Consider the following 25924-nt stretch of genomic DNA (forward strand, 5'->3'; position numbering starts at 1 on the left):
TGAATGTCAAGGGCGATGATTAGATCCTCTCTTTTAGGAGATGGTCATTGCCTGGCACTTGTGTGGCATGAATGTTACTTGCCACTTATCAGCCCAAACCTCGATATTGTCCATGTTTTGCTGCATTTGGATATAGACTGCTTCATTATCTGAGGAGTCGCGAATGGTGATGAACATTGTGCAGTCATCTGCAAACATCCTCACTTCTGGTCTTATGATGGAAGATTCATTGATGAAGCAGCTGAAGACTGTTGGCCTAAGTCACTACCCTGAGGAAATCCTGCAGCTGAGATGATTGACCTCCAACTACAACCATTTTCCTTTGTGCCTGGTAAAACACCAACCAGCGGAGAGGTTTCCGCCTGATTTGAAAGGGCTCCTTGATGCCATACTTGGTTAAATGTTGCCTTGATGTCAAGGGCAGTCACTCGCATCTCACCTTTGACATTCAGCTCTGTTGTCCAAGTTTGAACCAAGGCTGAGTGGCGGAACCCAAACGGAGCATCCGTGAGCAGGTTATTGCTGAGTAAATGCCATTTGATAATACCGTTGATGACTCCGTCCATCATTTAGCGGATGATGGAGGGTAGACTGATAGGGCAGTAATTGGCTGGGTTGGATTTGTCCTATTTCTTGTGTACAGGACACACCTGGGCAATTTTCCACATTGCCAGGTAGATGCCAGTGTGTAGCTGTACTGGAACAGCTTGGCTAGGGGTGCAGCCAGTTCTGCAGCACCAGTCTTCAGTACTATTGCCGGGATATTGTGAGGGCTCATAGCCTTTGCAGTATCTAGTGCCTTCAGCCATTTCTTGATATCACGTGGAGTGAATCATATTGGCTGAAGACTGACACCTGTGATGCTGGGGGCATCCAGAGAAGACCGAGATAGATCATCTTCTCGATTACTGAATGCAAGCAACAGTGATTGTACTTTCTGCGTGTACCAGGAAATATCAATACAGGCTCACATTACTTAAAACTAGTCTGCACCTAGTAATGGGGAGGTTTGTTATGGCTGAAGCAGTTGCTGCGATTCCTGTGCGAGCTGAATTTAATTAGAGAAATATAGAATATGGCTGACTATGGGAAAGAGAAGGCACCCAGGCTTTCATTGCTACACTGAAGCTATTGGTGGAGAGAGAGTAAAGGAACGGTGATGTCCTATACCCATAGGAAGATCGCCAAATGGTGAAAAGCAGTGGGAGCAAGTGGCTTTGGAGGAATAACTAAGGGATAGAAAACAGAGAGTTGTGGAGAATGGCCATTTTTTTGGATTAGTGGAAAACGTATAATGGAATTTTCCAAACTTCAGTATTATGATTTGGCCTTCGGAGTTCATGGCACAATTTCAGAATTTGCAGACAACATGAACTTTGAAGTAAACAATGGGGAAGTTAGTCATAAACTTTATGAGGACATAGGTCGGGGCATATGGCAGGTGAAGTTCAGCACAGAAAGATGTGATGTGATACATTTTGGGAGGAAGAATAAGGAGAGGAAAGTGTTTTGTGCATAAATCCTTGAATGTGACAGGACAGACCAACAAAGCCATTAACACATATATGGGATGTTGGGTTTTATATAAATAAAGACATAAACTACAAATTCTCGGAAGTTATCCTCCACCTAGTTTGGTCTCAGCTGGAGTGTTATATCCTACTGCGGATACCACGCTTTAGAATGGAAATGAAGACTTTGGAGAGGGTTCAGAAGAGATTTAGTAGAATGGTTCTAGGGATGAAGCATTGCAGTTACATGGATAGACCGGAGAATGTGGCTATGAAGAGATTTAATAGCTTAAAATCACGAAGAATTTAGATGTTTAAGAAACTATTTCCAATTGCTGAGGAATCAATAACCAGTGGGAATATACTTTAAGTTGACTGACAAAAGCACCGTGTGGTTAATCCTTTTTTTATTCAATGAGTGATATGGATTCACTGTTGTAGTGAATACGGATTCTACTGTAGTCTTCAGAAAGGCAATTGTATAAAGGTTTGAAGGAGAAAAACAAATTACAGGGATGTGAGGAAAGTTGGCCGGGGAGGGGGGTGCGGTGGTGGACTGGGCCTAACAGGATTGTGCTTTAGAAGAGCCAACAAAGGCTCATGGGCTGAATGGCCTCCTTCTGTGGCTCATTAAAAGGAACGCATGTTTAAATGTGACTTAGAAAGTACGCCTAGAATTTACTGTTGGTTAAAAAAGCAGACGAATACTTAACATGTGTGAGACTGTCTATTATTTTAGAGGAGGCATTAACCACTCTTATGCTTCACTCCTGCTGTACATCCAGGGGGGACCTGAACCTTTTACAGACTACAATACATTGATTAGCTCCTGCATTGGAGCAACAAATATCATACATACTCTTGCCTGCTAATAATGTCATCTGCAACTTCTAGCTTATAATGCATTTATCAAGCTATTTTATGGATTTGCTCACCTCTTGTCTTGGGTCTTCAGCGAATCTCTGTATGACATACTTCAATTCCCTGAGAAAAATCACAAATAGGTAATTATAAACCACTTAACTTCCTATTGTCTTTACAAACAATGTAAATGTGTGATAGGAAGTTTTGCTAAAAATAGGAACAGTTTCTACCCCAGCTGCTGCTGACAGCAAGTGAACTTGGGAGTGAAAAGTCACAGCAGGTTAAAAGACATTAGGCTAAGGTTTGATTAAATGTTTTCCAGATAAAAGCTTGAAAAGACCCCAGTTATTGGAACTTCAGATGATTGGACTCCTGCCCAACTGAGGGCAAGACTAACTAGAGATATCTGAAGCGGTAAAATTCATCAAATTTATTTCCCGGGCACTTCAAGGTGAAAGGCTTTTTTCTTTTAAAAACGTCTTCTGCTTTTAAGTTGGAAATTTGTGAGTAATCAGCAAGTGTTGCTGGTGTGTCCCTGATTAATAGAGTGTGTCCAGTTCAGCTGTAAATCTATCTATTTGTGCGAGCTCTCAGTGGGAACTGTGTAGAAACCAAGTAACAATCACTAAAGCACTGTCTTTGTGAAGACGGTATTTAATTAAACCTTTTTTTGGGGGGTGATGGACTGACTAGAACTACATGAGTCTCATTATTTTCATCACATCCCAGTGACACGGTGACGTATTTCAACACAATTTAAAGCTCAAAGCATTGTTTGAAAACATGATTTGTTGTGTGCTAAATTGAGTATTTTAGAATAGAATCGTACATCAGAGCTGACACATTTGATTACTGTATTGTACCGATGTGTAGGTACATTTCCCTCTGGTCATAGTGAGCGGGAATATTGGTGGAGTGCATTAGTTTATACTAGAATACCATAAGACATAGGAGCAGAATTAGGCCATTCGGCCCATCGAGTCTGCTCCGCCATTCGATCATGGCTGATAGGTTCCTCATCCCCATAACCCCAGATTCCCTTATTAATCAAGCAATCCCCCTATTAATCTAGAACACTAGATTTGTGCTTGAGGTGCTGTTACCTACAAGGCCACAGACCAAGAGGTGGAAGGTGGAATTAGACAAAATAGCTCTTTCTTAGGACATAAGAACTAGGAGCACAAGTAGGCAATTTAACCTCTCGAGCCTGCTCCACCATTCAATACAATCATGGCTGATCTCATCATGGCCTCATCTCCAATGTCCTGTCCAGTCTCCATCACCCTTCAATGCATTACCAATTAAAAATCTGTCGAACTCCTCCTTAAATTTACTCACTGTTGCAGCATCCACCACACTCTGGGGTAGTGAATTCCACAGATTCACTATCCTTTGGGAGAAGTAGTTTATCCTCAAATCTGTTTTAAATTCGCTAACCTTTATCCTGAAACTATGACCTCTCGGTCTAGAATGCCCCACAAGAGGAAGCATCCGCTCCACGTCTACTTTATCCCAACTGTTTGTCATCTTATATACCTGAATTTGATCTCCTCTCATTCTTCTAAACTCTAAATGAACCTCCTCTGAACTGCCTCCAATGGCACTACATCTTTCCTCAAATAAAGGGACCAAAATTGTGCGCAATACTCCAGGTTTGGTCTCACCAATGCTTTGTACAGATTCTAACAGTTTCCCACCAACAGATGTTAAATTAACTGGTAATTAACTGTAATTTCCCACATTCTGCCTCCCTCCCTTTTTGAATGAGGGGGTAACATTAGCATTTTTCTAACCTTTCTTGAATATTAGAACCAATGGATCCACTATCTCCGCTACCACTTCCTTTAATACCCGAGGATATAGACCATCAGGCCCTGGGGAGCTGTCTGCCTTCAATCCCAATAGTTTGGTGAGTACTGTTTCCCTATTGATGTTGACGTTTCTAAATTCCACCTCTTAATTACCTATTCCTGTAGGAATGATACTCGTGCCCTCCACCGTGAAAACTGAGGGAAAATATTGATTTGGCATCTGCGTCATTTCTGTGTTCCCCACTATTAACTCTCCGGATTCATCTTCCAAGGAATCAACATTCACTTTAGTGACTCTCTTTTATGTACTTATAGAAGCTTGTGCTATTCTTTTTGATATTTTGCACTAGCTTTCTTTCGTAATTTACTTTAGCTCTTTTTATTACCTTTTTAGTAACCCTTTTTTTAAGTTTCCAAATCTTCCAGTCTGCCACTGGCCTTTTCAACATGGTATAACCTTAGTTTTTGTCTTAAAATTGTCCTTAAGCTCCTTGGATGTTTTTTTTTTAACCTCTCTTACCATTTTTCTTCCTCTCTGGAATATATTTTATTTGTGAGGAATTGAGTATTTCCTTAAACAACTGCCACTGTTTATCAGCTGTCCTCTCTTTTAGTCTTCCTTCCCACTCTAATCGAGCCAAATCTGTCCTCATTCCTATGTAATTACCTTTGTTTAATTCCAGAATGCTAATGCATTCTGCACTTTGGTGAGCCCCAAACTGAATTTTGACTTTGATAATGGACTCCGGCCCAAGCATTATTCAGATGAAGACCATCCCATCGGAACAGGACCCTCCTTCCCTAATACTAGTGCCAATGTCCCATGAATTCAAACCCATTTCTCCAATATCAATCTTTAAATCACACAATTACCTCCTTAATCTTATTGACCCTGTTCCAATTGACTCATGGCTCAGGTAGTAATCCAGAGGTTATTACCTTTTCAGTTCCGTTTTTTAATTTAGGCCTTAGTTGCTCATATTCCCTTAGCAGAACCTCTGTCCTTGTTCTACCTATGCCGTTGGTAATTATGTGGACATTAATAACTGAAATATCAATTGTATTAATAACTGGGGAAAATATTACAAAATAGTGCAGAAGGCAGTTTGGAACTATGAATTGATCATTATTCTTGTAGCAATAAGATGTTGTACTAACCCACAAACCAATCATGTTGAATGGCACAAGTTATCACACAATTAGGGTGGCACGGTGGCACAGTGGTTAGCACTGCTGCCTCATGGCGCAGAGGACCCGGGTTCGATCCCAGCCCCAGGTCACTGACTGTGTGGAGTTTGCACATTCTCCCAGTGTCTGCGTGGGTTCCACCCCCACAACCCAAAAAAATGTGCAGGGTAGGTGGATTGGCCATGCTAAATTGCCCCATAATTGGAAAAAACATAAACTCAAATTTTTTTTTAAAGTTATCACACAATTACATTGCAACTACATAAAAAAACCTCAGATTTGCACATATGCATGCACACATTGCTAAAGTGTATACCCAGAGCACTAATAACCCAGGCAGTAGATAGGCACCCCGCCAATACAGAAGGTATGATTTATACCACTGCGCACAAGCCTAGGAGCTGGAATGTATCTCTCTCAATAAATCAATAATCAAATTTCTGAAGTATTCTATTTCAAGAGAATTCAATCACATTTACTCAAACAATGTGCAAATAACATTGCATGCTAAATCATTCAAAAGATCAGGGACAAGATCGATGCATTTTAAGGTACGTCTATTGTGGGAGCCACTTTTATTTTTTAAATTAATACAAATGATTATGTATCAGCATTTAAAATTCAGTGGTTGCGGAATAAACAAGTGCATTATGACAACCTCAAAGAGTTAGCAGGGCCAGATCTAGCTGTATGTCTTATGCTGAGTATCCCTTAGTTAAGGGGCACTTTTGTACGCCATATATTTTTTTAATGGTTTCTCATATGAACTAATAAGAATAGTTTGCTAACTGAGTTTTGGTGAGGTTGGGTGGGGAGATCCAGTAAATGTGCCTGAATATATGGAATAAATACTGTGAGGAAATATCTCACAGTTCAGTACATTCTTGCACATGTACTTTACTATATATATTGTTCCATGCTTGGGATATTAAAAAAGACATTGAATTGAACGGTAATTCTTGCCATTATAAATTAAATGATACAAAATACATGACTTACTTTGTGAACTTCACATGTGCAAGTGCCCTGTTGATGAAATGCACAGACATTTTATACACACATCCGTAAATACAGTAACGTCAAATATATTGGTTAGTTCGGCATGGTTTTTAGAATATTTTCACCAAAGACATCAAAAATTCCAGCCACAATTTAGTTAGATACATAAAAAATAGTAATGAGACATATTTGTTGATAACTTAAGTTTTTTTAATGCTCCATTTGAACAGGCAAGCAATGTATAGGTATCTCCTCAAGGGCATGTGTGGTTAGAATAATAAGTTAGAGAACCTGTTAAAGGCTATTCATTGGATCATGTTACATTTAGCAATTTAGTCTTTGTGTACTCTAGGATCCTATTTGTGGATCACTAGAAAACTACAAAATAAAATGACAATATGTCAGCCATTGCTTTCCTGGAGTTTCAGTTGAAGTTGCCTGTGCTAACTAGATGACATGATGTAGACACATACCGAGTCAGAAGAGAGCCTGATTAAAGCTTCTAATTCTGACCCTTGGGCTGTACTTTCAAAATCACCATACTCATTATTCTGAGTCCCAAGCTATATTGCACTGCACACCGCAGAGGCTACATTTTGTACTCCTCCCCTCGCTTAACAATACAGTTTGCATAGAGAATTATTGAATTCAAATTTCACCTTCTGCAGGGATGGGATTTGAACCTGTGTCCCCAGAGCATTACTTTGGATCTCTGGTTTACTAGTCCAGTGACAATACCACTACATGACCGCCTGTCCATTGTTCTACCACAGCATCCCTCCCCAGTGAGGAGCTCTGGATTTCCCATTTTAATCGTAAGACTCCAAACATTCATGTGAGGCATCTATCTCCTTCACACTCTGGACTTACTTCCTCATCATATTCTTGGGTGGCACTCTCTTGCCACTCTACCTCTTGCAGCTTACTCCAGGACCAAAGCTAATCAAAATTTGATTTCCTTTTCTCAGCCATTGATTTATGTGCCCACATTACTATGTCCCTTACTCGGACAAATAGGAGGTAAAACTGGGATTTTTGCAGAAAAGAAAATCCATTGTACAGGCATTAGATATGCTCTCTGGACTTCCCGGTGCGGCGATGCGGAGCTAAGCCGCACGATTCGGCAGCTCCCGCTACCATGGATTTTTGGGCTCGCTAGAGGAGCTCCAACTGAACTTTTTTTGACAAAAACCCGTGGGGAAGGGAAGAGAGAGGTCCCCCTCCAACGCCTATGAAACGGACCCGAAGTGCAACGGCCAGAAAAGCGGCACTGGAGCAACGGGAGAAGCGAGGTAAAAAAACCAAAATGGCGGCGGCCAGGGACAAAGGGGAGCTGCAGGAGTTCATCAAGCGCTGCTTCGAAGAGCAGCGCGAGGAGATGCGCAAGGAGATGCTGGCGCCTATGCTTTCGGCAATTGAAGGACTCGGGATCACCCAGAAGGCCCACGAGGTTAAGATCCAGGAGGTAGAGAAAAGAGTCAGCCAGAACGAGGACGAGCTCTTGGGCCTGGCGGTGAGAGTGGAGCAGCACGAGGCGCTACACAAGAGGTGGGCGGGAAGACTCGAAGACCTGGAGAACAGGTCGAGGAGAAAGAATCTGCGGATCCTGGGTCTCCCTGAAGGAGTGGAGGGGGCTGATGCCGGGGCATACGCAGGAACGATGATCGGGGCGATGATGGGCACGAAGGCCCCTTCGAGGCCGCTGGAGTTGGACGGGGCACACCGGGTGCTGGCGAGGAAGCCCCAGGCAAATGAGCCGCCAAGGGCGATGGTGGTGAGGTTTCACCGGTTCATGGACAGAGAGTTGGTCCTGAAATGGGCCAAGAAGGAGCGGAGCAGTAAGTGGGACAATGCAGAGATCTGAATATACCCGGACTGGAGCACGGATGTGGCAAAGCGGAGAGCGGGTTTCAACCGGGCCAAAGCGGCGTTGTACCGGAAAGAAGTGAAATTCGGAATGCTGCAGCCAGCGCGACTGTGGGTCACATACAAAGGCCAACACTATTACTTCGAAACGCCTGAAGAGGCGTGGACCTTTATACAAACCGAAAAGTTGGACTATAACTGAGGGTTTGTGAGGGTGGGGGGGATGTTTGAGGTTTGATGTGTGATGGTTGTTGTATACAGGGGGTCAATCACGTGCAGGAAATGTTATATGGGCTGGGGGAGAGAGACAAGGCCGCGACAGGAGCTGCGCCAGAGGGGGCGGAGTGGGCTGTGGAAAGCGCGGGGTTTCTCCCGCGCGCGGGAAGAAAGGCGGGAAGGGGAACGAAGGAATGCATATTGATTGCGAGACTCCCACACGGGTAGGTCAATGGGACGGCGGGGGAAGCCGGGGTCAGCAGGTGTCAGCTAACTTACGGGAGTGACATGGGGGGAGCAAAAAAGCTAGACAGGGGTTTAGCGGGGGGGGGGGGGGGGGGGGGGGGGTTGCTGCTGCACTGGCCGAGAAGCAATGGGACAATGGGACACAGAGGAGGTGGTCGAGATGGGGGCCCCCCGTCTGAGGGACTGGAGGGTGAGGGAGGCGTGGACACGGGACTGGCCCAGAAAAGGAGATGGCTAGTCGGGGGGGGGGGGGGGGGGGGGAGGGAGCCCCTCCAATCCGGCTGATAACGTGGATTGCGAGGGGCCTGAATGGGCCGGTGAAGAGGGCTCGAGTGTTCGCGCACTTAAAGGGACTGAAGGCGGACGTGGTCATGCTCCAAGAGACTCACCTGAAGGTGGCGGACCAGGTCAGGTTAAGAAAGGGATGGGTAGGACAGGTATTCCACTCGGGACTTGACACGAAGAATAGAGGGGTGGCAATATTAGTGGGAAAGCGGGTGTCATTTGAGGCCAAGACTATTGAGGTGGACAATGGAGGGCGATATGTAATGGTGAGCGGTAGGCTGCAAGGGACATGGGTGGTGTTGGTAAACGTATACGCCCCGAACTGGGATGATGCAGGATTCATGAAGCGCATGTTGGGGCGCATTCCGGACCTGGAGAAAGGTGGCCTGATAATGGGAGGGGACTTCAATACAGTGTTGGATCCAGCACTGGACCGCTCCAAATCAAGGACTGGAAAGAGGCCGGTGGCAGCCAAGGTACTTAGGGGGTTTATGGATCAGATGGGGGGAGTGGACCCATGGCGGTTTGCAAGGCCGCAGGCCAGGGAATTTTCTTTCTTTTCCCATGTACACAAAGCCTACTCCCGGATAGATTTTTTTGTTCTGGGCAGGACGCTCATCCCGAGGGTGGAGGGGATGGAGTATTCGGCCATAGCCGTTTCGGACCATGCCCCGCACTGGGTGGAACTGGAGCTGGGAGAGGAGAGGGACCAACGGCCGCTTTGGCGGCTGGATGTGGGACTGCTGGCGGACGAGGTGGTGTGTGGGAAGGTGAGGGGGTGTATCGAAAGGTACTTGGGGGCCAACGACAACGGGGAGGTGTGGGTATGGGTGGTATGGGAGGCGTTGAAGGTGGTGATCAGGGGAGAGCTAATCTCCATTAGGGCTCATAGGGAGAAGACAGAGGGCATGGAAAGGGAGAGGTTAGTGGGGGAGGTTTTGAGAGTGGACAGGAGATACGCAGAGGCCCTGGAGGAAAGATTACTTGGGGAAAGACGACGGTTCCAGACGGAGTTTGACCTGTTGACCACAGGGAAGGCGGAGGCACAGTGGAGGAAAGCGCAGGGGGCGACCTACGAGTATGGGGAAAAGGCTAGTCGGATGTTGGCACACCAGCTCCGTAAAAGGATGCAGCGAGGGAAATAGGGGGAGTCAAAGATGGAAGGGGAGCCACGGTTCGGAGTGCGACGAAAATAAACGAGGTATTTAAGGCCTTCTATGAAGAGCAGTACAGATCCCAGACCCCAGCGGGGGAAAAGGGTATGAGACGATTCCTAGACCAACTGAGATTCCCGAGGGTGGAGGAGCAGGAGGTGGCTGGTTTGGGGGCACCAATTGGGTTGGAGGAGCTGAGCAAGAGTTTGGGGAGCATGCAGGCGGGGAAGGCCCCGGGACCGCGCAGGTTCCCGGTGGAGTTCTACAGGAAGTACGTAGACCTGTTGGCCCCGCTACTAGTGAGGAGCTTTAATGAGGCAAGAGAGGAGGGGACCCTACCTCCGACAATGTCGGAAGCGACAATTTCTTTGATCCTAAAGCGGGACAAGGACCCACTGCAATGTGGATCGTATAGGCCGATCTCGCTCCTTAATGTGGATGCAAAGTTGCTGGCAAAAGTGCTGGCCACGAGGATCGAGGACTGTGTCCCAGGGGTGATTCACGAGGACCAGACAGGATTTGTAAAGGGTAGGCAGCTAAACACCAATGTGCGGCGGCTCTTAAACGTGGTAATGATGCCATTGGTGGAGGGAGAGGCGGAGATAGTGGCAGCTATGAATGCGGAGAAGGCCTTTGACCGAGTAGAGTGGGAGTACCTCTGGGAGGTGCTGCGTAGGTTTAGTTTTGGGGGAGGGTTTGTCAGTTGGGTTAAGGTCCTTTACAGAGCCCCGGTGGCGAGTGTAATGACGAACCGGCGGAGGTCGGAGTACTTTTGACTGTACCGAGGGACGAGGCAGGGGTGCCCCGTTGTTCGCATTGGCGATCGAACCATTGGCCATGTCATTGAGGGAGTCTAATAAATGGAGGGGGGTGGTCCGAGGGGGAGAAGAGCATCGGGTGTCGCTATATGCGGCTGACCTGTTGCTGTACGTGGCGGATCCAATGGAGGGGATGGTGGAGGTCATGCAAACTCTGAGGGAGTTTGGGGAGTTTTCGGGCTATAAGCTCAATGTAGGGAAGAGTGAGCTCTTTGTATTAGAGGCGGGGGACCAAGAAAGAGGGATAGGGGACCTACCGCTGAGGAGGGTGGAGGGGAGCTTTCGGTATCTGGGGATCCAGATAGCCAGGAGTTGGGGGGCCCTACACAAACTGAATCTGACGAGGTTGGTGGAGCAAATGGAGGAGGATTTCAAAAGATGGGACATGTTACCGCTCTCGCTGGCGGGTAGAGAGCAGTCGGTCAATATGGTGGTCCTTCCGAGGTTTTTGTTTGTGTTTCAGTGCCTTCCCATCGTGATCACTAAGGCCTTTTTTAGGAGAGTAGGTCGGAGTATTATGGGGTTTGTGTGGGCGAATGGGACCCCGTGGGTAAGGAGAGGGTTTCTGGAACGCAGTAGGGACCGAGGAGGGTTGGCGCTGCCAAACCTGGGGAGCTACTACTGGGCAGCAAATATGTCGATGATCCGCAAGTGGGTTATGGAGGGAGAGGGGGCGGCATGGAAGACGATGGAGATGGCGTCCTGTAAAGGAACGAGCCTGGGGGCGTTGGTGACGGCACCGCTGCCGCTCTCGCCGACAAAGTATACCACGAGCTCGGTGGTGGCGGCAACGCTAAGGATCTGGGGCCAGTGGAGACGGCACAGGGGTGCAATGGGAGCATCGGTGTGGTCCCCGATCAGGGGTAACCATCGGTTTGTCCCGGGGAAGATGGATGGGGGGTTCCAGAGCTGGCATCGGGCGGGGATCAGAAGAATGGGGGACCTGTTCATTGACGGAACGTTTGCGAGCCTAGGGGCACTGGAGGAGAAGTTTGAGTTACCCCCGGGAAATGCCTTTAGATATATGCAGGTGAGGGCTTTTGTGAGGCGACAGGTGAGGGAATTCCCGTTGCTCCTGGCACAAGAAATTCAAGACAGAGTGATCTCGGGTGTATGGGTCGGGGAGGGCAAGGTGTTGGAAATACACCAGGAGATGAAAGAAGAGGGGGAAGCGCTGGTTGAAGAATTGAAGGGTAAATGGGAGGAGGAGCTGGGGGTGGAGATCGAGGAAGGACTGTGGGCGGATATCCTATGTAGGGTTAATTCCTCTTCCTCGTGTGCCAGGCTCAGCCTGATACAATTTAAGGTGGTTCACAGAGCTCACTTGACGGGAGCGAGGTTGAGCAGGTTCTTTGGGGTAGAGGACAGATGTGGAAGGTGCTCAGGGAGCCCGGCGAACCATGTCCATATGTTTTGGTCATGCCCGGCACTGGAGGGGTTTTGGAGAGGAGTGGTGGGAGCAATATCTCAGGTGGTGAAAGTCCGGGTCAAGCCAAGCTGGGGGCTAGCAATATTTGGAGTAGTGGACGAGCCGGGAGTGCAGGAGGCGAAAGAGGCCGGCATTCTGGCCTTTGCATCCCTAGTAGCCCGGCGAAGGATCTTGCTAATGTGGAAGGAGGCGAAGCCCCCCAGCGTGGAGACCTGGATAAACGATATGGCTGGGTTTATAAAGTTGGAGAGGATTAAGTTTGCCTTGAGAGGGTCTGCGCAGGGGTTCTACAGGCGGTGGCAACCGTTCCTAGACTATCTCGCGGAGCGTTAGAGGAAGGTCGGCCAGCAGCAGCAGCAACCTGGGGGGGGGGGGGGAGACGTCCTGGGGGGGGGGGGGGGGACTGCCTGGGAGGGTGGATGAGCAAGAGATAACATGAAGGGTTGGGGAAACTGGCACGTATGGGAGAGAGCCAGTGTACAAAGCCATGTAAATATATCATTTTGCCATGTATATATCTTGCTCATGCACGATTTCTCGTTATTTTGTTTTGGGGGGGTGGTTATTGTTTGTAAGGGAGAAAAATTGTGTTAAAAAACTTTAATAAATATATTTTTAAAAAAAGATATGCTCTCTGTGTTGCTATACTTACTCTTTGGGGAATGGAATAGGCTGGAGCAGGCTAGCAAGTGCAGGTCTCCAGTCATCATAATCTGCCCTATGGGACAAGACAGACAAGATATCAACTCCTGCATTAGTTATACTTCTGTTTATAATTAACACACAATTTTTCAAACAAATAAAGCAAAACATACGAAATTACACGGCATATTTCCAACAAGGAATTTTTGTACAATGTATTATTCTATTCTGAGTGTGATAAACAAATAAGGTTCCAAAATCTGTACAAGGAAATAGGAGCATAGGAACAGGAGTTGGTCATATGCCCCTTTGGCCCTGCTCCAACATTCAATAAAATCATGGTTGATCTTCAACGTCAATTCCACTTTACCATATCTCCATGTCCCTCATTCCCTTGTGTATCAAGGGTAGAATAAGAGCATTCTGATCATTGGTGCTGGTTATAAATGTCCCAGATTCTATTTGGTGTAAAACAATTTATTTGCTCAGAGAACGTAGTTCACCATCCAAAGCCAGCAATTAACAGGAGTGAAATACAAAATCATTGATGCGTTTGTGTGAATTATCTGGTGATAACTTATAGCTGCACACAGTGTTCTAGAACTGCTGTAAAAGTCACAATAATACTCAAAGGGTCAACTACTCGAGTATAATTATGCTATCAATGGATAAATCCTTGACGGCAGAAATGTTTTGCACTTGAGACGCCACAATAAAAGAAAACGCAACTCTGCTGCTGGTAAGTTACAGCCATTTCAAACGTTCACACCAGGAACTTGGTCAGATATGTTGTTACATATATATAGGCCCCACTAATCAAGGGGTAGCTCATCTAAGACGGAGATGAGGAGAAATCTTTCAGAGGGTTGTCAGTCACAGAAACTCTCTTCCTCAAAAGGCAGTGTAAGCAACGTCTTTTTAAGGCAGAGATAGGCAGGTTCTTGATTAACAAGCGGGTGAAAGGTTATTGGGATTAGGCAGAAATGTGGGGTTGAAGTTACAATCAGACCAGTAATGATCTTATTGAATGGAGGAGCAGGCTCGAGGGGCCAAGTGGCCTCCTCTTGAGCCCAGTACATATGGATGTATTGTTGTGGTTTTTCTCTTTCCCCGAATAATGTTAGTTAGAGCAAGGTGTAGAGAAAGGATCAACTTAATACGAGGTAGGTCCATTCAAGTCTGATGGCAGTAGGGAAGAAGCTGTTCTTGAGTCGGCGGGTACGTGACCTCAAACTTTGGTATCTTTTTCCTGACGGAAGGAGGTGGAAGAGAGTATGTCCGGGGTGCGTGGGGTCCTTAATTATGTTGGCTGCCTTTCTGAGGCAGCAGGAATTATAGACAGAGTCAATGTATGGGATGCTGGTTTGCGTGATGGACTGGGCTACTTTCACGACCTTTTGTAGTTTCCTGTGGTCTTGGGCAGGGCAGGCTCCATACCAAGCTGTGATACAACCAGAAAGAATGCTTTCTAAGGTGCATCTGTAGACGTTGGTGAGGGTCGTAGCTGACATGCCAAATTTCCTCAGTCTTCTGAGAAAGTAGTCGTTGGTGGGCTTTCTTAACTATAGTGTCGGCATTTTAGGGCTGCACGGTGGCACATTGGGTAGCACTCTGCCATACGGCACTGAGGTCCAGGTTCGATCCCGCCTCTGGATCACTGTCCGTATGTAGTTTGCACGTTCTCCCCGTGTTTGCGTGGGTTTTTGCCCCCACAACCCAAAGATGCGCAGATAGGTGGATTGGCCACGCTAAATTGCACCTTAATTGGAAAAAAAAAAGAATTGGGTACTCTAAGTTTATTTTTTTTTAAAAAGAAAAACGTGTTTGTTAACCTTTATGCTGACTGCTGATGATGGTGCCACATCAGGTTTTAAGTGACATCTTTATGAAATTGTCCTTTATTGCTTTAGTATACTGTACTAGACTATATAAATCCCAAATCCCAAAGAATAATTGTTAATTTCCCTAATACATTGCTGTTAATAAACCCTAACCACTTGACTCCCCATAACAGTATGTTCTGTAAACATGGTTGCAGATCCAATCACGATGTAACATCTGATGAACAAAGTTGCAGCTTCAATTGCAGCTCAAACAGTAAAAGTCTAAGGGTCTGCAGTGGAATCTGAGACTGCTGCGGATATCAGGGCTTGAAGGAGCTTGCAGTACAACAAGTCACAGAAGTACAGCGACCTGTCCTCCAACAGATCACGAGGGTTGTTGAGGTGGCATCCCAGGATGGCTATGGCACTGTGGAGCACAATCCTGCTGTCCTCTCTAAGGGTGTCAGATTCCATCACTGCCGCTCCACAGTCTGAAGCTGGAATTTCTAATCCCAGTGAAAGCAGGTCATCCTCCAAGGCCACCAGCAGTTCCTTCCACTGAGAATCAGTGGCCTTCCACCAGCCAGGCTGCAGCCACTTGGGATGGACAGTGTAGGAGCAGCAGGACCTCCAGAATTCCAAAACGCCATCAGTGGCATGCAAGTATTGCAGAATGTTGGTCTGCTGGTACAGCACATAATTAAAAAGGCAAATGGAATGGTAGCGTTTATTGCAAAAGGACTGGAGTATAAAAGTAGAGAAGTATTGTTGTATAGGGTGTTGGTGAGGCCACATCTGGAGTAGTGTGTCCAGTTGTGGTCTCCTTATTTGAGGAAGGATGTGGTGGCATTGGAGGAAGTTCAGAGGAGTTTCACCAGATTGATTTTGGGGTTGAAAGGGTTGACGTATGAGGAGAGATTAAATAGTATGGGCCTATACTCGCTGGAGTTTAGAAGGATCGAGGTATATAAAATGCTAAAAGGGGTTGATAAAGTAAACGTAGACCAAATTTCATAGAATTTACAGTGCAGGAGGCCATTCGGCCCATCGAGTCTGCATCGACTTTTGGAAAGAGCACCCTATCCAAGCCCACCCTATCCCCTTAACCCCACCCAACACTAAAGGCAATTTTGGACTAAGGGCAATTTAGCATGGCCAATCCACCTAACCTGCACATCTTTGGACTGTGGGAGGAAACCGGAGCACCCGGAGGAAACCCACGCACACACGGGGAGAACGTGCAGACTCCGCACAGACAGTGACCCAAGCTGGGAATCGAACCTGGGACCCTGGAGCTGCGAAGCAATTGTGCTAACCACTATGCTACCGTGCTGCCCCGATTCCCCCTTGTGGGCAACCTAAAATGAGAGATTACAGATACAGGTTGAGATGCAGGTAGATTAAAAACTGAGATGAGGAGGAACTATTTCCCGCAGAGGGTGGTAAATTTGTGGAACACGCTGCCCTCTAATGTGGTGGAGTCTGAATCATTACATGGTTTCAAGAAGGAGGTAGATATATTTCTGATTTTCAAAACAGGTTAAAGGGATACGGAAACAGGTAAGGAGGTGGATTTGAGGCCAGGAAGAGATCAGGTCCGAGGGTCTAAATTGCCGACCTCTGCTCCTAATTCCAATGTTCCGAAGTACACCACTGATACCTCATGATAAAGGGGTTAGCGCGTGCTCACTTACCGCCCACAGGAATCACATGGAGCAAGCAGATCATGATGACAATCAGCGTGCATCACTGATTGAAGACTAGTGGCCCCACACTTCAGGCTATACTCACTTTTAACCTTGGAAACACATGGTAAACAGCAAGAAGGATGCCACATCAATGCTATTTAAATGGATCAACAGCTCACAGATTAGTTGCTGGTTGACTACTTCTGGCTGTCGCTACAGTTCTGCACACTTTCTACATTCGTTTCAAGTTTCAAAGGTGAGTGGGGCGTGCTGACTTCAAACCTGCTACACAAACCAGTTGCTGCCAATCACAGATGCCCGCGTAGCATTCCCTTTGAACTTAAGCAGGTGGGGGATGAGAGAGGCCACGCCGAGCACAGCAAGGCAGGTCACCAGAAAAGGGGAGAGAAGCATCAGGAGAAGGAGGCAGAACAGGACGCCATTTTGGAACCCTGAGGGCACCCTGTGCCCAAAGAAATGGGCACTATCGAGCACAATTCCTGACCCACATTAGCATCTTAAAAATTGTCAAATACAAGAAAACATTCAAGTTCCAAAATTAACAGTATTTTAATGGCAGCGGTTTGGTGCAACTGTGCAAGATTTGGAACTGAGCCAATCATTGCAGACAGAAGGAAAGATTTATTCCGTGAGTTGGCCTCATTGTTACACAGCTATAATTTTAAATACACTCTACCATCTTGTCGGGGAACAAAACAACCCCTTGATTAAACACGTTACTTTATTGTTAATGCCTCTGCTGCACAAAGACCCTTCAACTGAGCACGAGGATCACTTTTGCAGATTTTCCACGACCATAATGTACATTAACAGGTGAAATTTGTTCTGCAAAACCAAAGTTCAGTCTTTTTAATGAAGTATGAGATCAAAGATGAAGGAAATGTACTGCACCGGAACAGGTCCTTCGGCCGTCCAAGCATGTGCTGATCACGATTCCCTAACTAAAAACAAAACCTTCTGCCCTTACTTGGTCCGCATCCCTCTATTTCCTCCCTATTCATGTATCTATCCAGTTGCCTCTTAAATGTTGCTAATGTGCCTGCTTCCACCACATCCTCTGGCAGCGCGTTCCAGACACCCACCACTCTCTTGAGTGAAAAACGTACCCTGCACATCTCCCTTAAACTTTCCCCCTCTCACCTCGAACCTGTGCCCCCTTGTAATTGACACTTCCACCCTTGGTAAAAGCCTCTGACTATCCAACCTGTCTATGCCTCTCATAATTGTGTAGACCTCTATCAGGTCTCCCCTCAGCCTCTGTCTTTCCAGTGAAAACAATATTAGTTTATTCAATCTCCTCATAGTCAACACCTTCGAGACCAGGCAACATCCTGGCGATCCTCGGAGAATTATTGTCAGCATCTTGAGTCATGTAGGCTACTAAAGTTAAGAAGGATTCCGTTGATTCAAATATGCAATAAACATCTTCCTACTGCCTTAACTGCTGCCAGGTTTTAATGCCATCGTTTAACTTTCTAATATCACTGAAGTGCTTTAGAATGTAAATTTAAAGATGAAACACTGGCCCGTAACTTATGGCGGTGTCAGCTGAGTGGGATTGCCACTCCGCTCGTAATCACTCACCTCGCAATCCAGCTGCTCCTATTTCACCCGACCATCCAACTCAGCCCTAAAACTACTCCTGGCTTTGACGATCGGGACTCCACACCAGTAAAGCCATCGCTCCTCTTACAGCTATCAAAATACACTGAGGGTCGGATATTCCATTCTCTGCACAGAGTGCTGGCTGAGGCGAGGCAACGAGCATGCGGCTCCCCGACTGCACAGCTGGGTCTTTACTCCAGATAATCCAGCACTCCGCAGAAACAAATCTGGAGGAGGGCCCACGTCATCTCGCTGGCGGAACGGGGAGCAGAAAAGTCAGCAACTGTGAATCAAACAGCGTTTCCTGCTGGAGTCACATTTTTACATTTTTTTGGGAGAACTTCGCTCTCCAAATCTCGCACCCATGTCGCCGTTTGCGCTCACGGCCAACACAGGCACAAAATCACAGCATTTGTTTCAGCTGCGCATTCGTGACACCGTGTTTCAAGGGATGGATCAAATGGCTGCTCCTCTCAAGTCTTCATAAACCAAGGATGAGAGATCACATGACCATGGCAAGCCAATGGCCACAAAACACAAAGGCACTTCTCCAAACAGATAGTATTGCAGGTACCCTGTTGGTAGGGGCAGAGCTTATTTCTATAAGTGAGCGGTTCTAATCACTTAAGCTATTCTGTTAAATGCAAAAACTAAATCAGATGAGAGAACAAAAGGCTGATGTAATTATAGTCGCTAAAATCAATAAATGTTTTTTCAAAGCAAATTATTATTCCATAGTATTGTACATGCTCTTTTATCCACTATACATCGAGGGCACAATCAACATTTTTATCATAATCTTCTCCTCCTTCCCCCACCCCCTACCCTAACACTCATTAAAAGGTGGGCTTCATGATGAACCAAAATGAAACTCCCATGTTTAAATATTTTACTGTCACAAAGTTTACAAGAATGGCTCCAGGAATTAAGTAATTTAGTAACAAGGTTAGATTGGAGAAGTTGGGGCTGTTGCCCGTGGAACAAAGGAGATTGCGAGGAGATTTAATGGAGTACGAGATTGGCAGGCTTGGACATGGTAGATGAAGAAAAGCTGTTCCCATTAGCTGTTGGTACAAGAACTTGGGAACACAGATAAAAGGTTTGGGACAAGTGATGCAGGTTGGATATGAGGAAGAATCTTTTAAAGCAGTGAGCGGCAATGACCAGGAGCTTGCTGTCTATGTGCAGAAATGACCCACGATTTCCAAAGGAAATTGGGTTGTGCACTCGAGACTGGATTACTCTAGAAATCAGCATGGTCTCAATGACCTCCTTTTGTGCTGTTGTGACAGCAGCTGCCAGAAGGCCACAGAGTGTGGACATTTTCCCACAGAGTTGACCAAAGGATGCTACGGACTTTCAATGGTTTGCAACTCTGGGGGTTGGTCATTGTTTCAGTGTTCCTCAGGCATTCTTATAATGGACACTTGATGAGCATACCCGGAAAAGGAATGTGGGCGGTGGAAAGGGAGCGAAGAGAAAGAACGACACTCCTAGCATCTATTGTACAGTTCCTGTGAAACCTCACAGAAGGCGAAACAGTGAATGATGAACATGCTTTTCAGTGAGAGTCAGTTAGACGGGGTCCTGCAATGCGAGGGCAGCATTGGTTTATGCTGTTACTCTGCAGCAAATTGTGGTACAGTACCTGTATGTGATAGACAGGGGGAGCCTCTGACATGAAAATACAAGACATGTATTGAAAATTTTAAATGGAGACAATCCTCATTTAAGAAGAAAAGGAATCACCTCAAAACTAGCAAGACAAAAATCGGTGGACATTTCAAAATTGAACAGAGCCATTATTGCAGCCCTAGACCGAGAGTTTCAGCCATTTCCAGATTAACCTCTCCATTCGGGCTGCACTTCAGCTGCAACCATTACAAGCACCACTTCTCGCCCCCTTGGAAAGGTGCTAAAAAAAAAAAGAGTTAAATATTCATGGCCAGGACTAATGGAAGGAATCCGCATACCGAGACTTGTATACCATTTCCCTGTTAAATCATGTCCAGGTCACTGGTCCGCCACGGCTACCATTTTTTCAGGGAGAGAGGGGGAAAGAATCGCAAATAAGCAAACGATTGCTCATGATGGGCTATGGGGTGTACAAATGCTTTAGCCCGGGTAAACAACATTACACAGTTGTGAAAGGTGGGATTCTACAGTATTGCCAATGCAGAGTGTGCACCAACTTATTTTTATATGTCCTCTTAAAGCAAGTGGAAAACCCCAGGGCTGCACAAGATGAGCAGCGACTGAGTTTTCATTCCACTTTTGTCATGATACACTCTTGTGTATCTCAAGACCTCTCAGTTCATGTTAATCCTTGACTTAGAATAAATCAGGGCATACGACGTAGGATAATCCAGACGTGCTTTAGGAGTGAATCTACTTACAGCATTTTGAGGATTTCCACATAGCAGCTGAGGACCCGCTCAGCCTGTGAGCTCAGTTCAATGACCATGGTGCTGCAGGCAGGGCTGACTAGCAAACAGTCAATCAGGCTGGGCTCACTGTCACTGCTGCTGCTGTTGTTGCTGCTGCTGCTGGTGCTCCCTTTCAGTTTCTGATTCACCATGTTGCTCCTTTCCAATTCCACGTGGATCTCGGTCGAGTTCACAATGATGGATTTCATCCGAGCGTCGGTGGTGATCTCCTGCGACACCAGGTCAGGACTGCTGTGCAACAGCCGGAGTGGCAGATTCGGCTTCCGATCACACTGTTGTTGACAGCCATTACGTATTTCCTTCAGGCTGGGGGAATTGTCACGACTGCAGAAAAACACAGATAATTGTACGGGCTGTTAAATGTATAATTAGCTATTTGCTTCAACACAAAGTGCTGAACAAATAACCAGAGCCAGAAATATCTGTACATTTATTTATATAAAGCACGGCAAGATCACGCCTTCAATCCAAATTTAGTTCTCCTTTCTGTGTTTTTTATCATTAGTGACAGATTAATCAGTCCTCTCAGATTTGTTCTACTTTGTTCAGTAACCAGTTCACTTTCAGTAACAGTGCTGTTGGGTTAAGGTTAGGGTTCGGTTCATTTTCAGTAACTGTGCTGTTGGGTTAAGGTTAGGGTTCGGTTCATTTTCAGTAACAGTGCTGTTGGACAGTATTTGCAAACCAACAGAACAATGAGAGATTTCAAGCCATTCGTTTTAGGAATGCTCTAGTCTCAGGATGGATTTGCAGCCATGACTTTTGCATTGTTGATATAGGCTTCCTAGCTTTCATCACTTGCCATTTACTCTTCACGACAAGCTACTTGGACATTGCACTGATTCTCTGGCTGACAAAATGATTGGGTTTCAGATGTCTCCTTAAGTTGAGAGAACTATGTTTCTCCATGGATCAGCCAACCTGACCAGCAGAAACAAGTTTGGGATTTTGAATATCTGATGCAAATGATTCGGTTCTACAGCTTTGAGGACTGAAGGGCGTGTGTTCTACGTCAAAGCATAGAGATCATCAAAAGACATTTGGCATATATTTTCTTGCTTAGGGAGGGAAGTGGGGCCATGGATTCATTTGTATCATGAAAATGTCATTCAAATTTGAGGAAAGCGCACGCTTACTACTGCATGGAAGAAGGGGGAAGACAGAAGCTATGTTATAGCATAGTCAGTCTAATGAGACACCGCTTCATCATTCAGTCAGTCCCATTTTGTCTGGAGACTTAAATAAACTTCCGACTTTCGTACAAACCTGTTAATAAACTCTTCATAACAAGAATAAATGGCAGCTAGGCAAACAGCTACAAGGTTTGGTAGGACCCTTGGATGGGGACACTGGCCAGTCGGACCATGCATACTGTAACACAAAATGTGAACAACAAATTTAGCTAAAAGCAGTTTATATACTCAAAATTAAAAAGTATCTAAAATGTGCAGTTATGTTTTTCTAGAATTAGTCAATTGAAAATTTCATATAAAAAATGATTGAATAAATAATGTAACTGGGTGTTCAATTAATTTGAACAGGAGAGATTATTTTAACCCAAACTAAATTATATTGCATCAACCTTCTTCACTATGAAACCCTATTCTTCTAAATTTATGGTTTAGCCTGTATCTCAACAGTTAGTCGGGAAGAATGTAAAATTGTAGGTACCTGTGAATGAATTTCTTCACCACTTCCATTCCAGCATTTAGCTCATTCAAAGCAAGAATATACTCCTGAGTGAAAAGTCTCAGTCGAGGACACTTGCCAAAATCCTGAGGGACAGACAATACAACATTGTTTTGATTCATTAGCATCCACTGTCACTCAACCATCTTTTCCAAGCAGAGCCCCAGATCTACCAAACGCCACTCACAAGATCATTTTTGGCAGAGTTGCATGGCAGCCCACGCAGCAGAACACTGCAAAAAATGCTTACAAGATTTAAGGTGCCAAATCAGGAAAGCATAAGTGGCCAATGAGATTAACAGATAATTCTGGCAACAGGTCTGGCAGAATCTGTAGAGATAGAAACAAAGGTCGGAATTTTCCGGTTCCGTTAATGTGAATGGAGATTTCAATGGCTCCCCGGCAGCAAGGTGGGTGTGTGTGTGTGTGTGTGTGTGTGTGTGTGTGTGTCAGGTCCACCGATTAGACTCAGAATACAAAGTAGTTAGAGGTTTGCATCAGGTCATATAGTAACCTAGGGTGGCAGTGGTTAGCCTGGGATGACGGTGCTGAAGACCTGAGTTTGAATCCAGGCAAGCCTGGGTCACTGTCCATATGGAGTTTGCACATTCTCCCCACGTGGGTTTCACCCCCACAACCCAAAGATGTGCTGGTTAGGTGGATTGGCCATGCCAAATTGCCCCTTAATTGAAAAAAAAATAATTGGGTACTCTAAAAAAAATGTTTTTTTAAAAACGGATTTTTCAAAATGTTTATAGTTTATAGCATTAATTAAATACAGATTTTGCAGAGGAAACGCATTAATGCCAATGGTTCTTCCACTTTTAAATAACTATCTTTTGCTTCATCACCTTCAGCATTGACAATGGCATTGACTGGTGTAGCACTAAACCATATACGTGTGTTCCAAGTCCCAAGTTATATAACTATCTCAATCAGGTCAGAAATAAGGATGGTTTAATTGGGTTCAAAGCTACCTGGAGGAGGAGGAGGACATTCTTCCAGAGTTTCTGCTCCTTATTTCCATCCATTGACCCCAGTGAGCACATGTATTGCATTGAATATGTAGAGGTTTGGATTCGATTGTGACATTTCCACAATTAAATAGACTAGTGATGATCATTGCACAGGCTGAGGACAGCCACTGTGAACTCATGTGCCAGGCTACCAAGGAACCATATCCCTGAATGTCTGTTCTTCTGCACAAGAGGAGCAAAACTGTAAGAGCAATATTTTACACCCCATAATTGCCTCCATATCAGTCCAATGAAAAGGTTTGTATCAAACTGTCAAAACGAAAATCAAGGTAAGAACCCAAGGATCCCTAAGTTGACAATGCAAAAGAGGAACAATATGGGCGGTTTGGCCTGACCAAACCTACGATGCTACACTGGGCAGCCACAGCCGAGAGGGTGAGGGGATGGATACGAGACCCCAGCATGGAATGGGGGAGGATGGAGGAGTCCTCCTGCAAGTGAATGGCTCGTCGGGCCCTCGCCACGGCAGCGCTCGCAACCCCCCTTGACGAAATACACATCCTGACCAGTGTTACATTGAAAACATGGAACCAAATGAGGCAACACTTCGGCCTAACCGAAATGTCCCCCATGGCGCCCATCTGTGGCAACGACAAATTCCCACCAGCCATGCTCGACGCTACCTTTACAAATGGAGAGAGGGCAGGGAGGACGTTAGCAGTCAGGGTCTTTTACATAAGGGACAGACTCACGACCTTGGGCAAACTGACGGAAGACCTGGAACTACCGACAGGACAGGGACTCGGGCACCTTCAAATTAAACACTTTCTCCACAAGGAGACGGCAAGATACCCCAGGGCCCCGAGAGACACATTACTGGAGGGACTAATAAACATGGACAGTAAGGAGGGAGGGGGGGAAGAACTGTGGGAACATCTATGGACGTTTACTGGATAGGATAAAAATACCACTGGACAGAGCCAGACAAAAATGGGAGATTGAACTGGGAACAGAAGTTGGTTAGGGACTCAGGAGCGAAGCACTGAGCAGGGTCAACTCTACCTCCTCGTGCGCTAGGCTAAGCCTCATGCAGTTCAGTGGTGCACAGAACCCGGATGAACAGGTTCTTCCTGGAGGTGGAGCATAAATGTGAACGGTGCCAGGGAGGCCCAGCCAACCACATCGACATGTTCTGGGCCTGCCCCAGACTTGTCGGGTTCTGGACAGTCTTCTTCGAGGCGATGTCCATTGTTGTGGGGGTGAGGATTGAGCTGTGCGCGAGAGTGGCAGTCTTCGTGGTATCAGACTAGCCAGAACTACTTATGGGGAAGCGTCCTGGCACCCTGGTGTTTGCTGCCCTAATCGGCCACCGTAGAATCCTGCTTGTCTGGCGATCAGCAGCACCACCTACAGCTGCAGACTGGCTGACAGACCTGTCGGAATTTCTCCAACTGGAGAAGATTAAGTACGCCATCCGAGGGTCGGACAAGGGCTTTCACAAAGTGGGGGGGGGGGGGGGGGGGCGCGGGGGGGGGGGGGGGGGGCGGGGGGCGGGGGGGGCATTCAACAGCCTGTTCCAAGGCCAATAGCGACTAGGAAAAGGGGGGGAAAGAGGAGGAACGGAGGATAACAAATAAAAGCACACACAATGGAAAGGAGCAGAGGAGGAAGGAGGGAACCCAAGGGAGTCACAGAACAAATCAAGGGGAGAAAAGGAAGGAGGGGAGGTGTCAGGAAGGGCCCCCCCACCCCCAAAAGGACAACTAAAAACACATGCAAAAATCTTTGTAGCTAACAAGTGACTTTATATGTAAATATCAGGTGCACCATAGATTGAGCAGTTACACTGTAAAATCTGGAAAATACCAATAAAAATATATATATTTTAAAATCAAGCTTTAACAGTCAAAGCCAACCAACTGCATTGTAAAGTATGGCTGAGCTAAGAGTGCAGACCCATACTCATGCTGATTTATGAAAACTCTTGGGAGAAAGGGCACCATTGTCATTAACTTCATTTGAAAAGATATTTAGGTTGTACCTGGCAATATAGGCAAAACGCCATTAAGAGTTTAATGTTGCTCAAATTCTTTGAAACAAAATGTCTGTCCCAGCGGAGTTCAAAATATATTAACCAGCATAAGTTTCAATTAGGATAAAACAATGTGCCACATAACTCATGGGAAATCAGTTGCATTCATTATAAAAATATTTGCAGTAAAATTAAGCCAAAACCCTCCTTAGTTTGTTAATATTTAATGATTATATCTCTAATGGTTCTGAAGTTCTTACTGATTGCAGTGACTGGTGGCTATTTATCAAATCAATGTGCCAAACAGAGGATTGTCCAAGTTAACTATTAAGTATCAGAACAAATTATTCAAAGAAATAGATTTAGTTTCTCCGAACAGTGCTTAAAGTTTGGTCTCTGAATCAACAAATCTTATACTAAATTATTTTGAAATAATTCGAGTTAATTCTCATGTTAAAAATCACAGAAAATTCATAGAAGAGATTGAGACAAAAGCATCTACATCCTTTCAGTCTCTTGTTGAACTAAGCTGTTCTTAGCCAATTTTTCCAAAGCTAAAAATCTTCGAGTAAACACAGTTGGACAAAACCTTATGGCAATCTTTCATTTTTAA

At 45.7% G+C, this 25924-nt stretch overlaps 1 protein-coding gene across 2 annotated transcripts in view; it reads right to left on the reverse strand.

Annotated features, from left to right (window-relative positions):
* The window catches only part of cmip (c-Maf inducing protein), a 281360-nt gene that overhangs the window by 40730 nt on the left and 214706 nt on the right, over window positions 1-25924 (reverse strand). For both annotated transcript variants that reach the window (XM_072517927.1, XM_072517928.1), the window contains exons 8-13: window positions 22285-22388; window positions 21880-21984; window positions 20563-20937; window positions 13040-13105; window positions 6374-6400; window positions 2447-2495 (exon numbers count right to left, since the gene is read on the reverse strand). In XM_072517927.1, the coding sequence (XP_072374028.1) occupies window positions 2447-2495; window positions 6374-6400; window positions 13040-13105; window positions 20563-20937; window positions 21880-21984; window positions 22285-22388 (726 nt within the window). The remainder of the gene's footprint in view (window positions 1-2446; window positions 2496-6373; window positions 6401-13039; window positions 13106-20562; window positions 20938-21879; window positions 21985-22284; window positions 22389-25924) is intronic.

This window comes from Scyliorhinus torazame, chromosome 10 (genome assembly GCF_047496885.1).
Source record: "Scyliorhinus torazame isolate Kashiwa2021f chromosome 10, sScyTor2.1, whole genome shotgun sequence".
NCBI classification, from domain to species: domain Eukaryota; kingdom Metazoa; phylum Chordata; class Chondrichthyes; order Carcharhiniformes; family Scyliorhinidae; genus Scyliorhinus; species Scyliorhinus torazame.